Source organism: Erpetoichthys calabaricus, chromosome 15 (genome assembly GCF_900747795.2).
Source record: "Erpetoichthys calabaricus chromosome 15, fErpCal1.3, whole genome shotgun sequence".
Classification (NCBI taxonomy): Eukaryota; Metazoa; Chordata; class Cladistia; order Polypteriformes; family Polypteridae; genus Erpetoichthys; species Erpetoichthys calabaricus.
Genome location: NC_041408.2, coordinates 17,559,904 through 17,578,687, shown reverse-complemented (window position 1 = coordinate 17,578,687; position 18,784 = coordinate 17,559,904). Strand labels below are relative to the sequence as shown.

General features: G+C 36.4%; 1 protein-coding gene across 1 annotated transcript; it reads right to left on the bottom strand.

Moving 5' to 3' along the window:
* Positions 1–415: 415 nt before the first annotated feature.
* six3a (SIX homeobox 3a) lies at positions 416–4,257 on the bottom strand. The gene is made up of 2 exons (XM_028820717.2): positions 3,284–4,257; positions 416–1,565 (listed from the first exon to the last, which is right to left on the bottom strand). Exons 1-2 carry the CDS (start codon positions 3,973–3,975, stop codon positions 1,373–1,375), a joined length of 885 nt encoding a protein of 294 aa, XP_028676550.1. The 5' UTR covers positions 3,976–4,257; the 3' UTR covers positions 416–1,372.
* Positions 4,258–18,784: the final 14,527 nt, after the last annotated feature.

Below are 18,784 nucleotides of genomic sequence, written 5' to 3'. Positions count from 1 at the left end.
TGGCGTTTTTAATATTTTGTAAAGATGTGGAAATTAAAAATGAGTTTGTATTTATTATATATATTACACACGCACATATTATATATAAACACGCACTCATTTCAAAGTTTCAGTGTGTGGTGTATGTGCATATAAAATAGCTATACACAGTTTTTAATTGAAAAAAAAAAAAAATATATATATATATATATATATATAACACTAAGTACGCAGAACAAGAAATGTAGCAAAACATGAAACTGGCATGTTACTTTCACTTGATTTAGTCCAGGTTTGCTTAACATTTTTTTTATAAAAAAATAAATAAATAAAATAACTTGATTAAACATTTGTACACAATTTAAATTTTACTTATTACATTTTTTTTTCTCAACGTATACGCCAGAGTCAGGAAAAAAACACAAAATCAAGGAGATAAGAAAATGGAATACTGTATTTGATTTAGAAATTTATACATTTACGTAACACGCAGTTAAAGAAACACTGAATAAGCGCCTAGGCGAAGTTGGAAAACGAGTGAGAGGCTTCTTTCACTTTGCAGATGATTAACTGGGACATTATTTGCATAAAAAGTGTACAACAGCACTCGATCTTATTCTACAGCCATTTTACCCCTTAAAAAGAAAGAAAAGAGAAAACCTATAGCACTTGGTCAGACTTTTTGACAACTATTTTATGCATGAACATCGGGGCCAGAAAAGTGACAAAGCTGAAAAACAAAGAGAAAAGCAGAACTAAACGAAGAAAGAGAAACAGCCAGAGCATTATCATATACAAGCGGAGCTCTACACATATATTACAAATTGGGAAAAGATCGCATCATTTAAGATATACATAATTCATATAAAATCTTAAAATAAAAATAAAAATTTGTTACAGTCAGAACTATTCGGTTCCACATTTAACCAGTACCCACACAGGCAGTGACAGACGTGTTAGAAAAGGTGCTTACGAATCAAATGATTGTCTGCTGAACAGAAAAACAAACCGACAAGGGAGGCTGTATCGCGACTGACCGTCATCATCATCATCATCACTTGGACTAAAACAGAGAGATCAAAAGGGCGAAAAACGTCTCGTTATTCCCTCTTCTTGGAGCTCTTTGTAAAAATATTGAACGTAGAATATTTTCCCCAGATACAAAAAATATATATATATATATATATATATATATATATATATATATATATATATATATATATATATCATGCAGGTATAGTGAAGGAAGAGGGATGTGCGTCCATTTGAAAGCGCCTGGGTAAGACGTGCTTGTCCTTTTTCTTAACAATGAATGCTTGTCTTTTTTTCCCCGAAATATATTTAAAAGTCTCAGAGTTTCTTTGTGTTTTCATTGTCCATATTCCTTTTTTTATCATACATCACATTCCGAGTCGCTGGAGGTTACAGAAAGGATGGATGCGCCAGTCTCTACCCGCTCTGTCATACTGGACACGCTGGTGGTCGGACTGGCTGCTGTGGACGGAGATTCTGCCGAACTGTGAGGGGTGCAGCCGGATTCTGAAAGCGACCTCATACCATTCTGCCCTATCGCCTGGTGCTGTAGCCTGAGTGGGACAAAAACAAGTAGAAAAGACACAATTACACGTTTGTTTGATCTGGCATTCTTTTCTATTTCTGTACGTTCAAAATAAACAAATAGGTAACGGCAAACAATACACAATTCGAAAGGGTTTCATGCTCACATAAATTACACTTTAAAATATGAACCGTGTACCATTTCACGCTTTTGGAGTCCGGGCATAGCTTTAAGAAGGTCGACGTAACAGATTTTTGAGATCCTCTGACCACAGCAATACAGCAGTACTGTCTCACAAGAAATTATAAAGTCAGACTTGTTTTGTTTATATGAACAAATGTCTGACTTTTTAATTTCAGTATAACCAAACCTTCAAAATGTCTTCGAAAGACAGTGATGACATGTATACTGTGCTTCCTGAAACTATGAAATTAACTCACAAAAATTAAAGTATTCTTTTCACAAAAAAGTCAGTCAGTCACGTTTGAAAAACGTTGAATTTGCAGCACGATAAAGCAACCACTTCAACACGCATAAATTGCTTCCTTATTTGCTTAAAGAGTTACAGATCGAGAACTGAACTATTGAACACCAATTCCGCACTTTTCCTTGCAGAAGTACATAATATACTTATTTCTGCACAAATCATCAATATCCGCACGGTATGTATCACACATTATGTATTAAAGACATATACAATGCAATACGTGTGGACTTTACTTTTTATAATTTTGTAATCTAGGAAGGCAATAAAATTCCATTTAAAATATACACTAAACAATCACGCATAACACGAATTGTTTTACTATTTAACCATACAATCGCGTTTACAAGAATATACAATTTAATCTTAATCGTTTGTTATTATTCCAGTCTAGATTTAGAGCTAAAAAACTACAAACGTGAGGTTTGAAATTCCAAAAACAAAATATTTACTTTGACATGATTTTTGAATAAAACATTTTTAAGATGCTAACATTATGCTATAACAACTTAAACTTCTTGATATTTCCACCTATTTGAATGCCACCACATAGTAGTTTACCTTACACACTAGCGAAATGTAAACAGCTATGACTAGTTAAAGGAAACTGATGCTTAAAAGCCAACAGGAACCGTATTTCAGTTCATTTTGAAAATAACATTATTTTGTTAGGTAAAGAGCATCAAATCACGAGAGATACACTACCAAATATTCTTTCGCCTTTGATTTATTTAAATTTATACGACTACTATTGAGCTATGTGAATGTGCGTGAATACTCTTTTTTGTAATACTTTATTATATTAGATAGAATAATCTTTTGTATCTATCTATACGCACACTGTAGGCACGCTAATGCATTATTTATCTTGTTTCATTAACACTTACTTGCTTATTTTTTCCCCAGTAATCGTTTATTGATTTAAATATTTATCAAAGGCATACTTATTTTTTATAGCACATAGTTATAATAATAATGCGAAAGATATGGGCACTGTCGTGTTTATAGCTCTTCTCCCTTTATCACACATGGGGATGTGACCGATTTATTGTTGAAACTTAAAAGAAAAAATATGAAAAAAAAAAGTATGGAAGTTAAAATATACTCCATGAATAACTGTAACACCCAACTCCTTGAATAACATTAATTGCATCATCAAAAATGGTTATTATGCACGGACTTTCACCCACAATTAAATTTAGAGTCCCCAATTTTATTCTTTTAAGTAGCATTTCCTTTTTTATTTTTAGCACGGAACTGACCTGTTTTTGGCCGCTGCTGCCCTGTCTCTTTGCCTGCGATTTTTAAACCAGTTGCCCACTTGTGTGGGGGTCAGTCCAGTGGCCTGGGCCAGTTCCCTTTTCTTACTGGGATTAGGGTAGGGGTCCTGCAGGTACCATTCCCTCAATAGACTACGTGTCCGCTCTTTGAAGCAGTGAGTCTTCTGTTCTCCGTCCCAGATCGTTCGAGGTAGTGGGAACTTCTTTCTTACACGGTACTTATCGACAGGTCCTAAAGGGCGACCCCTTAATTTTTCGGCCTCCTGGTAGTGCGCCTCCAGCCACATGGCTTGCAGCTTTCCGTGAGAGTCCTTGGTGAATTTATGATTTTCCAAGATGTGGTAGAGGTCCCTGAAATTGCCAGTGTGAAAGGCCACCACGGCCCGGGCGCGCAGGATGGACTCATGTTTGTTGATGGCCTCGCACGCTCCAGGAGCCACAGGCAGGGACCACAAGAAGCGTCCAAGTCTTTCAATGTCGCCCGTCTCCTCCAGCGTCTCGCAGACGCTCGCCACCTGCTCCGGTGAGAAGTTGAGAGTAGGAAGCTGGAACATGGACAACTCTTCTGGAGCTCTGCTGCCGGCTGCGCTGCTAGCGAGGAGCGCAGAGCGGTCCGCGAAGTTTGGCAGGAAGAAATGGGAGGGATAGAGCTCTAAAGGAGACCTGAACACCATGGAATAACCTGAGAGGGAGAGAAAATTTAGCCAAAAAATAAAGAGACGAATCAAGATGTAGGGAGTCAATAGCGAAGATCGCTTAATGACTCCACAGCCTCATCATATCTCCCCAAAATCCAGCGTGAGTGCAGCACTGAAACATTTTGTTTCGCTTTTCTATTGGTCTATTGGGTGTCGTTGTAGCGTTGCCACGGTACCACTGCCAATCACTGTCACGCCTGCCAATCACCAGCCGGTACGTAGAGACTCCCACCACTGGTCCCTCGCGTAAGGAAAGGGGGGCGGGGGTGTTGTTATCACAACCCCCCATCTCTGACTCTCTCTCCCATCCTCGGGAAAAAGCCAATGTGCTCGTATTTGTTGAATGGGATGAGCAATTAGAGGGTGGAATATTATTGCGATCTTAACGAGGCTCGTTAAAGCTAAGGAAGATATGAGATTTTTTTAAAGGGTGGGGGGTGGTTGCAGGGGGTTGGGATAAATGGTCCAGGCTGGAATACACTTGAATAAAGGACTTCTAACCGAGTCAATTTACACATGATTTGCACGGAGTTTCGCTTCATTCTGCCTATCTGAACACTATTAATTCCAGGGAAAAGAAAAGGAAGCTGAGATCATTAGATCGATCCCCTTACCAATGACCATACCAATGAAACAGCAACATGTAAGGATATAACAAATCTGGATTTAGCTCCTTTTGCATTCTTAGTGTCAGTTTTAACAACGATACAAACTGGAGCCTGCATGCCATCAACACGAGGCGCAACCGCTCCTGTCTCTTTCAGACCAGGTGGGCAAAAATAAGACACAACCAGATAGCGTGTTTGTACTTTCGCTGGATTCTGTAGACCATCTCTGAGGGACACTTTAAACCGCATCATAACTAGAACAACCGTCAGCTAGAATCTAGCATTTTCACAACTTTTTATTGGAATTGTTAATAATTGTATACTTGTTGTTAATTAAAACGTGTCGGTTTGCCAACTTCATGGGGACATAGGTATTTGCTTATTATGTTCTGATTTTCTTTTTTTTTGCATCTTATGAACAAATGCTAGGGTTATTAATTTTTGAAATATTCAAAAACTGAAAACTGATTTTTTTATTTTTTTTTTTTGTGCGGGAAATACACTTGAAGGTTCGTTTTCCCGAGATTTTCAAGTAATTGTCTCCATCAATGGCGTATTAAAAAGTACATATCGTTTCAATACCCAAGTGATAACTTGGGGTTTGGTGGGCATTTATCTTAAATACAGGTAATGTATAGGATTTATATAGGTTACGGCTGTTTCCTTTCCTAGCTGGGCATCTTTAAACAGGACATTGTTTGCTTTTTAAAAAATTCCGTATTTTGAATAGTTTCACATATGGTGGTGAACAATAAAGACATTGTAAACGCATGTACAGTGTGTATTGAAATAGACTTTAATCTGTTCTCTGTAAAGCTGAAATAATTATCCTAAGCCGCATTTCCACAAAAATCATTGAGGAATTCAAAACTTTTGTAGTAGTTTTCCTGTCGTGTAACATTCCTATCTCCAAACTACACTAATGCAAAAAAACCATTCTCTACAGTTTGTAGAAAGCTGCAAGTAAGAATAGCACGTTAGGCAGGTTTAGATTTTTTCCGTATCAATAAGGCCCGGTGGCACAGCGTCCCTACGTAGATTACACCTTACACACACTGCTGTCATATCAAACATTCCCCCTCGAGTTGTGTAGAAAGCGATTCACACTTAGTTTATAATCTTCGCAATGCTGTCTATATTAATGGGCGACATGTTACTCAATCCGAAAAAAATTGTCACTATTTTGATTTTTTTTTTCCCATGAAAAAGAAAAAAACATTCATTGGGTTACGGATCCCTCGTGTAACTTTAAAAATAACACAGTCAATTCAAAATGATTAAGACCGATAAACAGCATTATAGATAATTACTTGAGGTGTAGCCCTGTTAAATTAGGAATTGTAGGTGTCGGAAGGAAGGTGGCAAATTACATTCTTGTACACAGTCTTTTGTTTGAGTTAAGTGTGTAATTAACACTCTTTAACAAGTTTACTCACCTGGCGTGATGGGTTGTTTTTCTCAACTCGTAATGCCCTTTTTGTTAACTTTAATCAGCAGGGGATACGGTAGTCAATAGAGATAAATCATTAGGCTGATTGGGTTGTTTATTAGCCTAGCTGTCAGTTTAGCCCATTAAATAGCAGCGTGAAAAAACAATTAAAACTCTTTGTCCGGCAACTAGCCTTCTCAGTTTATATTGGATGTATGGAAAGGTTATTTATTTGCAATTTGTTTGTCTAAATATATTGTAAAGTAATTTATGGTTAACATGTATACTATACTGTGCAAGATATTTTAAAATAAATCTAGACTGTTAGGGAATAATATCAAACATACACTTAAAATAGGAAGCTTCACGTTTATACATATTTCAATAACGATATTCAGCAGTATGTTATCCTCTAGAATATTTATGGCATTATAATGAGACGAATGCATACATTATAAACTAAACTGTGCGTTCTGAGTAGTCCAGTTATTTAAGATCCTCACGAAGCCTGTTACAGACACATTCCCATATTCTTAAAGGTACAAGCAGATAATTATTGAAACTCAATCACGCTGAGAGCTGGGCTCGCTCTAAATGGATGTAAGCGACTATAAGCGAATGGTGCATTGATTGAATTTGTTTTCTGGCGTCAATCTGAGGTACAACAGAATCTTTTACTACCGGGATTACAAAGTACCACAAAACAGAAATTTATGCCATTCTGAAGAATGGGAGCCGGCATAAAAACAGAAAATCCGTCCGTAGAAGGAGGGCGCGTTTACACGGAACACTGATGTCTCAAATCCTTTCCGGATCCTGTAAGTTTACCAAGTAAATCTAGACGCACTTAGAAAGGTCAGAGTTATTCACCAACGCCGTCTCAAGACTACGTGTTATTTTTTTCTAAGTTTCGCTACGTTTGCATTAGTTAATTAATCGGCCTAAATAAATGTAGTTAATTCTATTGGGCGAATGTACTTCCAATTAATTGCATCCCACTGATCAACCGACAATAAGCAACTAATTTAATATATGAAACAATGTTTTAGTAATTTATGTATGGTCACACTTTAGTATTACTGTTTTCTTCGCCGTGCCAATGACTGCCCTAAAAACAAGGAGCAAATGTCACGAGCTAAGTCCTTTCTATTTTCGATGAGAACCTGCGAAAGTTCTAATATATAGGTTACAATTCAACGCTTCCACTATAAAATTAAAAAAAAAAATACATAAACGACTTTGTCAAATGCAGAACTAAACATGCAACACTTACATTATATTTTTCTGGGAACGACGCCTGAAAATATTTAAGTGACCTGCATTGTATATATTTGTGCCACTTATAGGATACGAATATAGTCTAATGACGTTTAATCCAACCAGCGCGCATTAATTATATACCATACACATATATAATTCATAATAGATGGATTCACAGTCCCATATATAGGTAAGCTGTCAACATAATCCCACTGTTTCATTTATTATTTTGATGCAGTTCTGTGGTGTGCTATTCTGTACTTATTTAGCGTAACACATTAAGCATTATTCTTATGGGTCTGTAGTAATTCTTTGAATACTATAATCACTTCATAAGTAAAAATACATTTTATTTCAAAAGCATAATTACAAACTATGCACATTCAAAGTTGCTACACTTGTTTTGAAAATGTATAGAATGGTGTATAAACCTGCAATAACCGTTTTTTAATTCTAGTGATGGTGCACGCTATAAAAATAACTTTTTAGATGAATGATAGATACACTTTGTAGAAACAGGATATGCTCATACAGAGTGCGCAAAGTTTTAATAAACGGTATTTACAAAATAAAATTATAAAAGTTTTGTTTTTTTTCTTTTTTCTTTTCTTCCCCTCCCTCATTAAGTGGGGACCCTGCTAAGGCCACAGAGTTATATCGGAGCTGTCCAATCAGTGCATCTACACGCCTTGTTAGCGCCAGTTAATGAGGGCGCTCCAAAGACACGGAGAATGGCGCCTCCATGCCACATTTACCTTATGTCAACTCGTTACTCCTAATGAATTCATTCGGAGCTTCTTCATTGAAAGGAAACGAGGTACTGAAACTCTAAGACTTTTTTTTTCTAAACTTCCTTTAAAACCACAGTATTGACGGGGAGGTAAAAATGTGCAACTCCCCGAAAGCTCTAGATAGAAGAATTGAAAGAGGCTAGCGGGCAGTCAGGGAAAGGGCGTCAGTGTCGTTTAGCTACTGCTAGAAGAGAGAGAGAGGGGGAGAGGGAGTATCGAAGAACAATAACTGAAGGACGTTTCACTAAACACAGAATCATCAGGTACTATCTATCACAGGTTGTTTGGTCAGTTTATTTGACACGCCAGTCTGTTGCAGTCACATAAAGTTCACTTCAGTGCCCTTAGACGGGCGCTGCCAGGTGCAGTTTGCGTTGACCAATCCAGGTAAACGGTCGCTAAGCATTGTACGAGCTACTCTTCCTCCCACTGGGCTAGCACTTAAAAATCAATTAGTCTTTTCAGTTCTTCAAGTAAATTATTCGAAACAAATGTATGGGACTCCCCGAGGAGACCAAGACAAGCATAAAAGGTTTGTTTTAATTTTTTTCATGCATTTTGTAGTGCCGACAATAAATGAAGGAAGCTGTTGAACTAATTCGTGTCTTATTCAGAAAAAAGTGTCAATTTATGGGTATATGCAGATCACTACCTTTCTCTGAAATGTATAGAAACTTTACACAGTGACCACGCGTTATTAGGATAATGTGCAACGTAATTGTGTATGTGAAAGGGAGGGGGCACACTTGCAGCGGATCAACAGAACAGGACCCCGAAGGCACATCGCAAACTGCAAGAATGTTTATTGGATATTAGCAGCCTTTATGTCGGACTCGTGTGCGCTGAGCTGCGCCGGAGAAAAATTCATGTTTATCACCAGTGCGAAGGGAATATTACACATGGTTTTAAAGAATGTTGCATCTTTCATTTTCGTGGCATTCAGTTTCATTTTATAGTAAAATATTTTAGATACTCCGTATATTATTTTAGTTAAAATAAATACAAATTTTAAATGTGATAGGAAGGCTAGATCCACGAATGGTTCTCATTGTAAAATGAGATTTGTAGTATTTTTTTCGATGAATTTTTCCCTTTAACAGCAACTTATAATGTTACGGATTGCTTCACTTTAACGCTTACTTACATAAAGGCAGCTATTTGCAAGATATTATAGTTATTTGCACAACTCCGTACTTTAATCAGAAAAGTTACAATGTCAGTAAAATCAGAGCCATTTCCACTGGCAGTTTACAAAATCGCTCAATCATTTAGATGCTTTGAATAACAGCTACTCGTTGTTCGTTTTGCACTTCTGTTTCAGTGTATGCACATTTGTTTTCAGTAGTCTAAGAGCAAATAATTTGAAAAACACTAAATGGAAAAATTTATCCAGGATTACCTTGGCCAATATAGTTAGTGTGTTAACAGCGAATATGCCGCCGGTATTGCCGCGTCTCGACTAATAAAATATAGACCTGGGTCAGTGTGAGCAACTGTCCGTCAACTAACTTAATACTTGATATTTTCCAAATATTGGCGGACAATGCAATGCGTGCATTACTGGGATACGGTTTTCAAATTGAGCTTCTATGTTCCACTAACTAATTTTGTGCACACGCTACGCTCTAATATATAAGCAACAACACACATGAACAGATCGGTAACATTTTGTCTACTGAACACTCCGCAGTGTGTTTGCTGAGCCTCACAATGTGATGTTTAACATGCTCTCCCAATTACCCTTGTCTGGATGATCTCCAGAAGGCCATACCCACTGCTAATTTATCATTGGATGTCTGTCCTTAACATGAACATGTCTTGATCTGTGTGAGCGACAAGAGTAGCAGACCAGCACTCATCTTGGTCATTTTTTTTAATCCACTGGTCAAAGTAAATGCCTTGGATAAACGCGATTCTTCCTTTCCTATGTTACATTAGAAAGCGCAATACAAAAAAATACATGCATACATTAGAATAATTTGAACAATAGTAAACAGCATCAAGCAGGCATGATCTAATATAAAGACTAACAAATACATGAATACTAGTTGCAGTATTCATTTTGTTGAAGTTGTATCCTTCAGTCAAAAAGAATTGAACAAGCAACTGAAAATATTTCCTGCATTTTTTCCCCCTACCGACTATTCGGTGGTACACCTTTTTTCGTTTTTAAATAATCTACCATTCATCATCCACAAGTGACATTCATAAACTGAAAAGCTGAAATATTAACATCATATGCCGTTAAAGCCATTAGAAGGGCAATATACAAACAGGTCTTATTTCTAGACATTGTATGTATCATTAAAGCACACGATCTATTAAAATGGCGATTACCTTCTACTTTTCATTTACCTTTCTCTCCACTGTTTGAATGACTGGTAAGTAATTAATTACTTTAACAGATCTACTCGTACCGTTTAATGCCTCAAGTGTTCCTTTTTCTGTAACACGAGTAGAAAATTGTACATATTTTAGTCAACACTGTTACATTTCAAGAGATGTACGGTGAGTGGATTGCGAAGCAATATTGGGGGTGATTTGTGCCCGAGGTTTTTGCACCTTTTTTTCTTTCTACTCGCTAAGAAACCGCACTGCAGGTGTATTACAACCTAATGTTTCTACTTATCTCATACATAGGGGAAAAAGCATTAAAGTGAACCTGTCACATTTTCTGAAATATTTGTTAATGCACCAGGTCTACTTATTTAATACCAAAATGCACTATTTCGAAAAACATTTTGTACAACCAGAGTTTTATAGAACTTTTCAAAGGTAATGAAATAAGATTACTGTACATTTCTACTGTTCGGGGCAATGACACGTTCATAACTAAAGGTGCAGTGAATATTGTAATGACCAATATACATGTATTAGTAGATTGGCCACAATGTAAGTTGTATTTATAGCTCACGCAATTTTCGTAATAAACGTTAATTTATACGTTTTATAAAGACGAATTATCCATGTTATTCAAAAAGGCGTTTCTAATATTTAGAAATGCTTTCGTAGACATACTGTTTCTGTTAGAGAAAGAATGTAATTTCTTCAAATCTGAGCAATAGAGCACATTCAAAACCACATCGGCTCTTAGAACAATGCAAAATGGTTCATGTGTTTTAATTAAAATATACTCAACGCGCACAATGTCAGAAGTATTACTAGACAAAAGACACAAAGTCGCCTCTGTTGATGAAAATCAGTTTCACAACAACTGGGAAATCGATCTGTAACTAATTATCGATAGACTACATTATTTAAATTGCGAACTTTCCATATTTTTTTCTGACAGGTCTGGCTTTGTTTCCAAATAAACTATTTAAAATTTCATACACTCGGTATTTAGATCATACTTAATGGTCACTTTAAAACTTCCTATTACACGTTACTAACTTATAAAAGTAAAAAAAAAACAAAAAACTTTTAGCACGCACTGAACTTATTTACAAATAAGCGTTATTTATCTTGCGTATTTTTTGTCTTTTGCTGTTTACTAGTTTCGATTAATAAGTAAATGGCTGTCTCCAGAAAGATAAAAGGACAACTTGTGTTCCAACAGGTACGCTGAGGGTCTTTTTTCCTCTTTTTTGGGGGGCGTGGTGTTATTGGCTGATTAGTATATACATACTAAACGTACCGAATATGGGCACGGTGGAATACTACGCCATCACACAATTCCATATTCTGTGTATCCTCTTTATTTGTGGCGAACGTAACTTAAAATATAATATACACACACAAACGAAAGGAAAAATCGATGCACGGTGCTATTTAATTAGCTAATGACAACTGCATAATAACTAAGAAATGCATTTCGTGAAAATTGCTTAAAAGTAACCCATTTATTACAAGTTGTAAAATCATAGAATCTGTTAACTAGGTCATAAATAATTCCCTGTAAGGCATTATGTATGTTTTAGTGTTTTTTTTCCACACGTTTTCTCACCAAACTAAACAGTCCATGAGGTTGTTCGTAGTTAACACTCAACATTTGAAAGGATAAAATTCGTTGCTACCTAATTGCAGAACCTCCATCAACAAAGGTAGATTAACAATCAGTTTGGTCTACAGCAATGTAATCACATCATACTAATACATATCACATTCTAAGCCATTAACGTGTGCTCTTTGTTTTATTTTCGTTTTTACTCTGTTTTTTTCCCCCCAAGTTTTGTCATATGGTGGTGTTGAACTCGATAGGCGATTTCTATCCGCTACCCTCTCCTGGGGGATGCCATGTACACAGTAAACGAAGGGATGCGAATTGAGTTCCCACCATGAGTTCTAAGTTTATTATATTTTATTTGTTAGACGGGCTGTACAATGCAATGCATTTTTAGAAGGTGGTCATGGACAGGAAATCGTAGAACAAAAGAATAGGATTGTCAAGTTTTGGTCTCAGACTCACGAGAACCGGAAATGTTTTTACCTTTTTTGACGCAGTTCATATTATTTATATTTTTTTGACCTGCATTTACAACAAAAGATAAACCCGTTTCTTGGACATGTATATGGGTCGCTGAACCGCTGTACACTTGTCCAGCACAACAGAAATTCACATTTTGCAAAGGGCAGGACGCTTGCTTAGTATACACCTCAGTTTTTAAGTACAATTTAACACTTACGGTTGCGAATTTATATATTGAAAGCATTAAAATGTGGTGGTTTGTGTTTCCTTAATTTGAATGAAGTTGTCCAAAACATTTTTTTTATCACTGGTAACCCTGATAACTCCATTAGGAATGTGCAGAAAGCTAAATTAAGCTTATGCGGAGAATGAAACACTCCATTTTACCTTTTATAAGCAAAAAAAAAAAAAAAAAAAAAACTCCAACAATGAAGTCCAAGTGATAAAATCATTGTTTAGTTAAAGGAAACTTAACTTAAAGCCATTGTGATTCCATTCTAATTTTTTCTTTGTTATGTAATAATAGCTTGATTTAAACTAACACGAGGCTAAAGACTAGTAAAATTAATACAAATAAACGAAGATGTTTAACGATGTAACCTAAAAACAATTAAGTCTTTAAATTCATACTATAGATTAAGCGGGTGCAAAAATACCGCAATTCACATTTTGAAACTGTACTTTGAAACGGACCAAATCTTTACTTACCAGTTTACATTATGTATTTGAATCCGCAAACACTAAGTCAAGAAACTAAATCGTATCCTACTTATCTTTATTGAACTATGTTTTGGGAAGAAATTAAAGATGAAATAACCCAAATTAAAAATTATAAGTAACCCAAAAGACGTTTCAATGAAGCTTTTCACTAGCAGACCCACCCTTCACTTAATATATATTGAATTGGATAGTTTAGCAAGTTATTCCCTCTTTGATCAGAATCCAAGGAATGGGAGCAAAAAAAAATTTTCACAATTACAGATCTTTCAGTTGTAAATAATGCAAGATAAAGGCATCTTTAATTATGCAAATATTTCTCACAGGGAAAAATTGGTGTAGACAGAGACCTAAAGCCGCGGTTTTATTATTTTCAGCAGTTCAGAATGCACTAAGCTGGAGCTCTTTACAATCGACTCAAGTGGCGGTAGTCCATACTGTAGTGTTGTCTAAATACAATTCATACATATTTAACTAACACGGTCGCTAAATTAATAGCAGACACTCACGCAGATGTCAAAACGTCTTAAAAATGTTTATCTGTGAATAATTGAGAAGGTGGTAAGACGCATTATCTGATTGTGAAATTAAAGATGTATGAGAGACAGCTGCTCGAAACAGCCACCTCCCGGTGTTTCATTAGGCAACACTGCTAATTTAAAGATTTACTTTAATGAAATCGGACTCTTTACTAGACTTCACTTTCTCTCACTTATTATCATTATTAACCTCTAGAAATGGAAGGACTAACGCCACTGCAGCTTCGCGGTTGCGCCCTGACTGTGATAAACGCTCAAAGGTGGAGTATTTCACACTCCATTTCAAATCAGTTTTCTCTCTTTTTCTAAAATAGGTAACACTGTGATCCATTTTTTACTAGAGGAAAAAAAGTTTTTCTCCACGGATCTAAAAGTAGATCTTATTTTTCACAGTATTAACACCCTTGCATAACTGATTGAATAGTAAATTCTTAAAAACGTTAGGAAAATGAGCAGCTCTGAAACAGATTCAGTTGCCTTTTATTCTTACGACTCGCGGAGCCTGGCGTTAGACGTACTGTGTCTTGATACCTCAATGTAAAGGTTCATTACAATAACGGCATTTTGTCCATATTTGCTTAACTACAACATCCATTTAAGAAGAAAGCGCGTGAATACAGTTGTTTTAGTCCATGAATGTGAATAAAACATACAAATAACTTTAGAGACCCAAGTGGTTTATAAAAATGATACATTTGTAATCAGAGGAATGCAGGAAATGCGAATTACTTTTAATGGTCATCAAGTTAAATTAAGAACATCAAGCATTTAAAACGCGTTTTTATTTTTAAGCCTTGATTTTATTTTTCCAAATTTTTTTTACGTGCCCCCCTCCCCCCAGTATATTATGACGATAATTCTTTATAAACTCCGAGCACCTTAAACCTCAAGGGATTTTTCCTTTTTTTTTTTTTTAAGTAGATAGGACACCAATATTGTTTTAAGTCTGTCAGAAATAGCAGTGCGGTAGACAATGCCGGCAGCACACTGAATTGTTTGGGTGGTTTCCTGAATAACACTCTGAACATGCTTTGGGCGACCCGGTGAAGTGTCACTTGGAGGTAATGGGAAGTAGTTGGGGTCTCTCAAGTCACTTTGCTCGACGATACACGGTTCACGTCGGGGCTGAAATGTCTATTTTTTTTTTTTGGTATTCTCTTTCCTTCCTATGGGAGGATGTGTCGGGCCGCCCTGTAGCACCACCCCACTGAACAGGAGTCTCCCTAAACAGGAAAACGAATAACGTTGTTCCTTCATGCAGTATTCGAAGCCGTTTTTTTGGGGGGGGGGGGTACAATACAAAGTATACAGTTGCCATTTAATTGGCACTGAGGGGTAATGGTTGTTTTATAAATTCGAGAAGTCAACGCTTCAATTCAAATTCTTTTGTTTCCAACATGAAAAGCCGAATCGGAAACAGGCATTCTGAACAGTGTACCCTTGCCTTTGGCCTTGGTCTCCAATGAAGAAGAAAGTTTGCTAACTTTGAAAATGTCATGGTGCAAAACAGAAGTAAAGTAAGGTGAAGTATCTCTAGATTAGTAAAGAGAAGCATTTGAACTGTATTTTATGAAAAATACACACACAAAGAAAACATCAAGATGCTCCAACAGTGCCTAATTTCACAACATTTTCCTAGATACCCAGTCATCTTTTCAAACATACTAAGTCCAATTTGAGGTCAGAAGAATCCACAGGTTACTCCTGTAACAGCAGACACAAGAGGAAAATTAACTGCCAAATCAGCTGCTGGGTGTCCTTACAAACACTGGTCCAGTTAGGTGTCACTAATTTAACCCAAGCACATACGATGACATCTTTGGACTATGAGGTGGGGAAATGTGCAAAATCTACAGACAGTGAGAGAGTCAGGATGTAAATCCAGTCTTCTTGAGGTGTGAAGCAGCAGTCCTACAACTCCTTTTTAATAAGTGAAAGCAGAATAATTCAAGATCAAAGACTAGGGATTCTTGAACAGCATGGTTAAAATAAGGATGGAGTCATAGACAAGTAAGATGAGCAATTATATTTTATATAAATAATCTTTCTGAATACCCCATTGAAATGCATTCTCCAGGGGGGTAATGCCATAGTGCCCTGTGATGGACTAATGCCATATTTGGGGATTTTCCTGCCTTGCACTTGATGTTACTAGGATAGAAATGCCAACCGGGTTTTTTTTTTTTTTTTGGGAAACTGCCAGCAAGAAATAGCTTGCTACAGTCAGATTAGGCCTTCTTTGTTCAAGTGTTATCAACTTTTCAAGATGGGGCATGCTAGTAAATAATGCTCAATCCTACAACTGTCAATGACAGTATAGGTCAAATTACAGGAAAAATAACTACATTTGTTCAATTAATGGGGTCACAATATGGTAAATGTGCTTTCATTTTAATGTGTTTGTGTCTATTTGCATGTACTATATATACTACTACTATCTTGCAGCAAAATATGAGTTGGTCTTTGGAACTTAGTGGCTGCAGATTACAACTGCAACTAAACCTAACACAAGATTGATTCCTGTTTTTTATTAAAGCACTGTTGACTACTGCTTTTCTGATTTTTTTGGGCCAAAGTGAAAATCACTTTTCTCTTCACTGGAATGATTTGACTTGATACATTCTTTGTCTGAATAACTAAATTCTACAGAGAAACAGCTGAAGTCCTATTGTGTCTTGCTGAGGAACAGCTAATTGTCACTTATACATTCTGTATACTTATTTGTTGTAAGTTTCCTGCATTTTAAAAGAGAAAACGTTCAATTTCCCAGCCTGATCACTGTCTCAATGCAATTTACTCATGTGCTCAAGGTTTATGTAGGTTACCCACCAAGCCAAAGATGACTTTTAATCAACTTGTGACCCTAAAATTTTCCTGGGTGTATAGGGTGCCCAGTGATGGACTTGCATGTAAATCCTGTCCTGTCAGGATAAACTAGAATATTAATTTTCAGAAGACTATTGCAAAATTTAAATTTGAGAACAATGAAAAGGGTGTAGAAATACACAGCCAAAACTCCAGGCCTGGTGGCACTGACCTACACTAGGCTGGGAGTCAAGGAGAATCACAAAGGGGGTTATCGGTTTCATTGGTTCATGAACTGGCCTATTGCTTGTTTTATGCAACAAACACAAGGATACATTTTTAGTATTCATGACTCTTTTCAACTGAAGACATCTGGCACTGCAATGACAGAATATTATAGTCAGGCTTATTAATCTTAAAAAAAAAAAAAATGCTGCAATAGCCTTCAAAACATTGTACTTTAATTTCTTTCTATCCATTTGTAGATACAACATCTTTAATTAGTGGATCAGAGGATGCCACAGCTTACTAGTACTTCATTCTGTAAAAGAGAAAATCAACCTAGTTGTACCAGTACATTACAAGGCATGTTCATCTACACCTACCCCATTTGCTCAAACTGGGTCGATTTATAGTTGCAAATGAATCCATGTACACTTCGGAGCGTGGGAAGGTATATGACAATCCATAGCAGACACTTGCAAATACAGAGCATTTTCAAATTCCTCAGCGACACTGATTATGTTGCCTCCTCTTTGTCTGTAGCTGAATTCCAACAAGCCATAAATCCATAAAGCAGCATTTTTCTTATGAATTTGAAATACAGAAATATTTAAATGTGATCTAATGGCACATACAGCATTCCCACTTTAATATTTTTCCATCAAATATGGGTGTCTAGGTTTTCTACTACTTCTAAAAGGTGAGTATAGCACCTCAAACCACATCTATTTTCAAGAAACTCTAAAGATGAAATATTTATTCTATTCCAAAAACCTGAAGTAACAAGACAATTTCCCTCCTCTTACTTACATGTATCTTTTCTGTTTCTCTCCAGTGTGATGTATTCTTTATTCCATACAGTTTCCATTTAATACAGAACATAGTATTTGATATTATACGCTTCAACATTCTGAAAGGGACTGTCACCCTATCTGGGGTTTGTTCCTGCCTTGTGCAGGCTGTGGTAGGTCCTAGTACAAACTTCCCACCAGTCATTCTTGTCTAGATTAAGCAGGTTAGAAAATGACGAGACATTTGAACATTGACTACTGATTAAATCCAATCAGTATTTACCCCACTCCATGTTAATTCATCAAGGAAACTCCCTACATAAACTGCCCAAAGGGAACATTGAAATATTAGGTCAAAGCAAGCCATAAAAAGGTCTTCAATGTACTTTTTCATAGCACCTTGCACTATATGAAAAGGATGTAAAACCATTCTCCATTAAATTCCATCACTTGTTTTTAGCAATTGTGGTGGAAGAAGCTCCAAAGTATAAAATGCTATAAAATTAGTATAACAATTATAAGAATTAGTATAAATTAGTAAGATATTTTGATTAAACTGTCTTTTACCAACCTTGTTTAAGGAATGCAAAGTATTCAAACTAAAATCAGTTTGGTTGTTGGAAAAAAAAAATTCTTCTAATGTTCTACCTGTCCCCAAAGACAAATGGGGTTTGTTAACTGGCAACTCTAAGTGAAGCAGTATTGATGAACGCACTCTGTGATGGACTGAATTCCAAACCACTCTAGTCAACAATTCAATACTTGTCGTGATATTTTTTTTTTCCCCAAACTGGAAATGACGCATCATTACCGCGATGAACAAAATAAGCACCTTAAACTGCATCAATAAGCATCTTAATATTCACTAGCCACAGTACCTGTCCAAGACAGGTAATAGCAAAAATGTAATTACTCTATCTCTTGCCCTACATGTACTTTCAGTGCCTTTCCTCTGTAAATGTGTGTGTCTGAACCAGTCTTTCTCAAGCATGTACTCCTAAAGCCTGCTTCTCAGACTCTATTTTCAGGTTGCCTTTATCACCTCCTGTCTGGTTTTATACTTTCCTTCTTTGAAGGAAACTTTCTCAACATCCTCCTCGTGTGTCTCACATTATTCACTTTCTCTTTCGTCATGCCACCAAAGCCAAATGGACCAAGCAGATTTCTCCGAAGAACTGGCAACACGGACCTTAGTGTTTTATTATATGGTAGATA